The sequence below is a fragment of the Antrostomus carolinensis genome, unplaced genomic scaffold (assembly GCF_000700745.2).
Source record: "Antrostomus carolinensis isolate BGI_N321 unplaced genomic scaffold, ASM70074v2 scaffold40007, whole genome shotgun sequence".
In the NCBI taxonomy this organism is placed as follows: domain Eukaryota; kingdom Metazoa; phylum Chordata; class Aves; order Caprimulgiformes; family Caprimulgidae; genus Antrostomus; species Antrostomus carolinensis.
The window spans coordinates 1-7,429 of record NW_010326023.1 but is presented as its reverse complement, the minus strand read 5'-3'; the positions used below and the strand labels follow the sequence as shown (position 1 = coordinate 7,429).

General features: G+C 38.3%; 1 protein-coding gene across 1 annotated transcript; it reads right to left on the bottom strand.

Annotated features, from left to right (window-relative positions):
* Positions 1 to 1,604: 1,604 nt before the first annotated feature.
* LOC114818728 (vezatin-like) lies at positions 1,605 to 5,307 on the bottom strand (the record flags this gene model as incomplete). The annotated part of the gene is made up of 3 exons (XM_029085828.1): positions 1,605 to 1,798; positions 2,447 to 2,778; positions 5,158 to 5,307. Coding segments are annotated over 3 exons (676 nt in total), but the record flags the coding sequence as incomplete, so codon positions are not given.
* Positions 5,308 to 7,429: the final 2,122 nt, after the last annotated feature.

Genomic DNA, 7,429 nt, shown 5'->3' with positions numbered 1-7,429 from the left:
CAGGAAGGTACCTTCTTCCAAAGATATCTCAGGAAGCATTGAAAAAGACCTGAGATAATTTAATGAAGCAATTTACATAATTATGACTGACAGACCAGCTGTTAAGATTTGTAGAAAGACAGCAGAAGAATTAGACTTGATTTCATGCACAGCTTGAAAAGGTCAACTCACAGAAGCTGGACTGCTTAGAAGTATATCAGGAAAGTCAATTATAGTCAGATAAAAATAGTTTTCAGTGACTGACATAATTTAAAAGTAGCTCTTGTGGAGTAATTCAGTAAACTTGTTGCAAAACAGAGATTCAATCCCAGCACATTTCCAGGAAAGTGAAAGTGAAGGATTTTTTATTTCCCACGCAACCCCCCCCTTCTAGATCACACACGAGGTTATTTTTGTACTGAACTTTAAAAGGAAGCAAGTTATAATAAAAGTGCCTGCTGTGATATTTATACACAAAGTAAAAATAAAACTAAAATAACTAAAAATACTAAGGCATGCAGTCTAGAAAGAACATTTAAGGAAAGGAAAAAAAAAAAATCAGTGGAACTGCTAGTTGTGGAGGGCATCAACAAAACACAACAGGCTAGCACATGCAAATGTATCAGACTACACCTAATATCCTCATGGGCTGTTTTACACAGCACTGAGAGGAAAGTTGTAAGACTGGACTATCAGGCACAGTACACACAAATTTGGTTAGACCATGTCAGGACCTGCACGGAGCCTGCATTAGGCCTCCCAGTGCTCCCAGTTCTGATGTAAGCACGAACAAGGTCAGTTTGCAAGCCTTTGGGCCCACAGCAATGTTCAACCATCTACTGGATATCCCACCCATATATCATTATATCAAGTCATAGTTTTCCTAATGCAGTCTCCATTACCAGCATTTTTCAGATGCTGGGCTGTGCCTTCCTAGGACAGTAAAAAAAAGCTCCTGAAAAAAAGAATTATTACAAATTATAGGTTCAAATCTGCATCAGGAGACCCTAAGTTTACTTCCATGTTTAAGCTAGTTGTGATTCACAAGAACAACACGGGCAGTACAGGTCATTAAGGAGAGGGACATAAGGGAAAACTTTGGGATATGCTGCTCAGTAGGACTTTTAAGCACATAGAAGATTATTTCAGTCTCTCTGAGAGAGCAGGTAAACAGCTATTAAATGCTCAATACATCCGCTACAATTTAAAATGTTCCAGGAAATGTCATTGTCAAGAAAGTTTAATGACAATGCCATTGTCATTCCAATTAACTATGTGATTCTCATGCAGTAAAGAAATGAAAATCTCAGAGACAATTCTTGAAAAATCCTGCCCCTTCACATGTGATTCAACAGTTAAAGGCAAAAAACCACTATTGCTCTACACCTGGAAACGTAACAATCTGAATCCACAGGTCTAACAGACTGAGTGAAGATGTTTACATTCTTTGCTGAAACAAAAGCTTGTTCATTACAATGAAAAAGTTTGACATAAGTACTTAGTTTTTGAAAGTGTATGGTTGTCTTCAGGTAAAATTCTGATACATGGGCTGAATGCTGTCTTTGATCCATTTGACCATTCCACCTGTAACATGTATCCCATTAGCTGCTAAATTAATCTCTCACCTTTTTTATTTGGGTTTCTTCCACTCATTTTTTCCACCTGAGAAATGGCTTCTTCCCAACAGCTGTTGCTGGCCTGGATATGAGGCTGAATAAACTTTAGTTTTTGTTCCAGAACCTCATGGGCTTCTGTTGTCAACTCAGGTGTCTCCTTAGTGCTAACAAGTTTTTCAAGTTCATCCTCAAGAATTATTACCCTAAATGATGAGGAGATTAACAGAAATAAGTAATAATAAATATTTGACTTCACCATTCCTTCAAGTATTTCATTTAATAACCCGTTATTCTCTCCAAGTTTTAAGAATCTAACTCAGCCAACTCAAAGATGCCCCAAAATTAAAAAAAATAAGATCCTATTCTCCATGTCAAGATACACGGCTCTCCTGCCTTCATTATAGCAATTCTTGTATGTGAGATTAAAGGAGTAGGACAGTTTCAACTATTTCACCAAGGCAGTGACAAATCCTTAAAAATATTTACTAGGTAGTTACTATGAGCTGAACTTTCTTACAAAGCATTTGGTATGTTGCAAAGTCAATGAAAGATAAGTAAGTTTTCAGATTTTTTCAAGGGAGTGACAAAAGCAAGGCAAGATCTTACTGCGCTGCTTAACTTTGAATTTTCACCAGAGACTTAAAGAATAACCAGGAAACAATATCAGATTCTACACTGAACCAAGGATCTTTGACCCCACACTATGTGAAGACATGCGGATGATTGCAATGACTATAGGAATCTGCCTTTTTTGATTTTTTTTATCTGGGATACACGCTGACAACCCAAAGAACTCAAGTCTGAAGCCTTCTTCCTACAGGCATATTCTCTTAATTCATGTGTAAACTTACTCATTGAGCAGTGCCTTGAGATGAAGCTGCAAGCTGCGTACTGCTGTCTGAAGACTGTTCAGCTCTCTTGACTTCTGCTTTGATCTGGCTGGCCGTTCAAAACCTGACTGATGCTGGGTTTCAAAGTACCGATAAAACTCATAGCTTCGCTTAAGCTCCTCTAAGCAGGCAGCATGGGTGTGAGGTAGGCCTTGAGTCACATCAGACAAGATATGATGAGGCAGCCGTTCGGGAGAGACCAAGGGCTTGGGGGACGCATTGGCTGGAGAGAGGAGCAGCACCAGCCTCCTGAAGAATTCTGAACTCTGCCCTACCCAGAGCTGAAAGAGGACCTGCAAAATAGGCTAGGGTTAGCTGTGCACACTTGGAAAACAGCCAGCCTCCAAAGTAAATGTACAGATACATCATGGAAAAACACTCCTCGACCAGCAATAGGAACTCTGAAAGACTGAGAAAAGTCAGTGAGTGTATGCCAGGCCATGTGAAGTTCAGATCTTGCAAACCTTAGGTGACTCTTAATTCTTCAGTGAAGGATATTATATGCAATTATGCTCAGAAGGTTGTCAGAGACCTAAAAACTCATATTCTCATCAGGCAGTTTCATTACTTGCTATAATCTCCACATATGCTACAGCTCATAAAGGGCTGCCAAAATTCCAGTGGCAGCAGAAACATTTTTTCCTTTGTAATGCTAAGCTATCATTTCTGTGATCTACTAACTACTGCATTGCCCCACACCCAGCCTTGAAATGTGAGTCTAACTGCACTGTATTTCAACAAAAAACATTCTAGATCGTTATGAGAAGAAAGAACATAGAATAATATCAAATTAATTTGGGGCACACACGCAAGATTGTGATTTGTCTGGGTGCAAACAAATGGGCAGCAATCACCCAAGTGTCCCTGAAGGTGTGGTGCCCTGGACAGAAAGTCAAGAGCTCATGCTATAATAAACACAGAGAAGACCAACCCCTTCCTCCAGACATAGGGCAAAAGCAGTGAAGAAGTAGCACATAAAAGTAGTGAACTTCAGGAACTGAAAATAATAATCCAAAAAGTACCTGAAAAAAGGCACAGCAATGAGAGAAAAGGAAATTCCATCTGTATTTAGGGTTGCAAATAGCTTGCTCTGCCAATGACTTCTGATGATTTTTACTGACATTTAATCTTCACCCAAAACATCCAGCTGGTTCTCCTCAGCTTGAATCAGTATTTTTTCTTAAGCCAAAAATTAGTTCAAGGACAAGGTAGCCAAAAGACACAGGCTACATCTGTCATATGGCCTAGACCTGGGCTTGAATGAAAATTAAAATATTAACCAAATCTGAATACAGATCTGTATTCTACCTGTATTTTAATATAAAGACAAGTTCTCTCAAATTAAAAAAAAATAAAAATTAAAAAAATTAAGGGGACTACACATAAATCCAGGACTTGCAATCCAAATCTGTCCCAAATTTATTGAAGTATAGCTATTTTATTATCTACACAGGAATCTGCTTAGGATTGAGTTATGCTAATTTAGCTTGGTTCAACTACACCACACCCATCCTACGTTGCTGTCTGTTACCAGTTAAGGTAAACTGAGATTTACTAGTTGTGAGCTTAACTGTACCCAGAAAACATCCCAACCAGTTTAACTAAAACAGATTTCAGTTAAATTACTTCAAATTGCAGGTAAACAAAGACTTAGCTTACAAGCTTGGGCACCTCTGACTGGCTTCTTGTGCTTAAAATGAAGTGGGTAAATAAGGGGTCTTGCACGGTTGCAATTAGAACTTCAGCTGATGAAAACACAAGAAGAAAATCTCAGAAGCTAACATCTGAGGTAGCTCTTAGCTTACAACTAATTAGACAAAGCCTCAAAGCTTAGAAAACACTATTACTGGCAACATTTACTGTCAGAACAAAAGAAGTCAAGGTTTAGGAATTAAGTGAATAAAATGCAACAAGAGCCAACCCCATGAAAACACACAAGTCTCATAATAATGGAATTTTCCATTAAAAATAATGTTTAAAGGGGACTGCCTCAGCAGAGAACCACTAGAGAGTAGAATGCTCACATTCAAACTCGAACTTCTTTCCAATTGCAAACATTTACTCATGTACATTAAAAATACTTATAAAAAACAAAATAGCAAAAAAGGCCACTATATGGTTGTCATTCTGTTCAGTTAAAAGTTTTCCAAAGACCAAAGAACCCCACTGGCTTACAGCAGCAGCGCTCCAAGCTTATGATTTCTACTCCTTGGTGTAAGTAAATGCAGCTATTCCATTTTGCAATTACAACTTATTTACATCTTCAGATGTCTCTCCTTTTATTCAAGTCAAGAGATGAGCTAAAAAAGACGTAAGTACAAATCCGGAAATTATTTTATTCATCTGGGATCAAGTGAAATCAGAGAGTAAAAAATCACGTTTAAGAAGGAGATTGATCAAGCTGATTATAAAACACTGACTTGAATTTACATGATTTGCAGAAAAAAATCCTAGTGTTGTATTGTGCGACTTTTCTTCAACTACATGCAAAAGAGAAATAATCTAAATGCCTATAAATGTAGAAACACATGATATGAGACAGACTGCATTTCCCTCTCAGCTGACTCTGTTACTACAGGCTAGTACATACAAGCCATGGGGCTTCATGACAACTGAAAGAGATTTTCACCAGGAGCCTGCGTGGATGCGTATGTCCTTCTAGGGGAGGTTACCTTGAGCGCAGGCAAGCTGAAGCCATCGGTGAGATTGTGTGCCTCCTCTTCAGAGACCTGCTCTTCGCTCAGTCCCAGACCCAGCTCCTTAAAGGGGACTACGCAGATGTAGCTAGTCACGTTGTCACTCTCTGAGTTCAGAGGGTAGGTTTAGCTGGAGTTAAGGTGGTTAACAAAACAACTTTTGCATTAAACACACAGAAAACGTAAAAGACACCTAATAAATTAGGTTTCTTATTTCTGGCAGTTTGAAAGAAAGCACATACATTCCACCCAAATCCACCTGAATCCTGTTTAACTGAACATTTCACAATCCTTACTCAGAGCACAAGTTTTAAAGGCTCTTAGAAGGAGGAGAGATAAGACATTGACAAAACACCTACATCTAAATACACACACATAAAAAGAAAGAAAATTGATTGATGAAAAATCCCTGCATCCCTTTCAAGTGAGGAAAATACCTTATCTAAGTTTCCAAGAAGTAGCTCATATCAATCTTAAACCAGAAATCATATATTTAACAGAGGAAAGAGAACAATTGTGCGATTTTAAGTTTCAAAGGTAGCCTATGTTACAGACCACACTTAGGACGATGGGAATTCCCTGCAAGCTCTGTCTGTGTAGGGACTGCTCAGAGATCTCTACAGTAACTGCTCTTGGACATTTCAGATAGTATCATGAAGAACAAGAGCTCCCTGATTGTGATACCATTAATTTTATTGATTATTTTGCTGTAAAGCCACCATGATCTTGGCAGGAACAGTGGTGAACTGTTATCTACCAACACTCTTCAGCACGTTTAAATTCTAAGCATGAAAACGTACATTTCCAGTCCTCAGAAAAACTTAAAAAGTAGGGAGCAAGCACAATGTAACGGATACCAGAAGACAGATAAAAATAAAAATAGTCAGCATTTATTTTAAAATACCACTAATTTTAGGCTAACCTCATGCTGGGGAAGGGGGAGGAGGAACAGTTCAAGATTTCTGCACATTTTGGATAGTTACTCAGTCACAAAATAGTAAAATTTGCTTTAAAATAGAAACAACTTATAGTCATAAGCACAGTTGTTCCACAGAAATATGTTTAAAAAATAAAATAAAATTGAAGCATTCATGAAAAAAAGATCTTAATTTAAACTATGTTTTTTTCAATTATATTTTGATTTACAAACTGAACACTCTCATCTCTTGGGGCACATAAAGCCAATTAGAAGCATCTATCTCCTGTCCAACAAATGTGTTTTCTGGTGAAGTTACAAGTTCCATCTGCTTTCACTCCCAAATTTTCCACCTGATAAATCCTCATAGGATTAAACCTGTAATAATGATTTTCTCAAGAAAATTTTTACCACTTGAGTAGAAGATCATTACACTAAATAAAATTTCTGTGGCCCATGAAAAGCAATACTAAGTGTCCAGGCTCTAAACAACTACATTTCTCCCCTAAGTCCAGGAGGAAAGAAGCCTATCAAGTGTTCTCCAGAAGCACGAACGCAGATGAAAAGCTGCAATCACTCAGAAACACAATATATTGTTGCCACCAGCTGCTGCCTCACATAAACAGGGTGTCTATTCAAAGCTAACCTGACAGCATGCCCAGCAGATGGAGCACATGGGATGAGGATGGTAACTCCATTAGACATTGACAAGTCAGGTCAAAACTCTTTAGCACCACTTATCTCAGAGACTAATTATATTCCTTGTCACTCTTTTCCCGCAACAAGACATTTCCAGCATGCAAGAACACCATAAAAAGCAGTTTGGACACGTGAATTTCTAAGCCATGCTATAAAGAATTTCCTAGGGAACCTCTCCAAAGTGTAGTTTGACCAAAGGAGCCACTTACTGATATTATGTCTCAGCTAGGGATTCCCAGTGGAGTCCCATACCTCCTGCCTAGCCCTCCCACCTCGATGTGTTAGCTGAAAGCAGAGAACTGATCCCATGCCCCTATTTGCTTCCGAAGGACTAAATCTTTAGAAAGTTTCAACACATACATCATATACACAAACACATTTCCTCATGTGCTTTGCTCTAAAAAGCAAGTATTTTTAGAGCTAATGTTTTCTATTGAAGCCAAAATACAGTAACTAAGCTTAGGTTAGTTAAATTTTTCTGTGCCTTTGTGAAAATATTCATCTCTTTAACTTATATTCCTTATTAGGAAGGAATAGGATAGGAAGATAGGAGATCTTCGCAGATCTCCTATCTATCGCAGATCTCGAAGATAGGAGATATTCGCAGATAGGAGCAGCCTCACGTTCACAGGC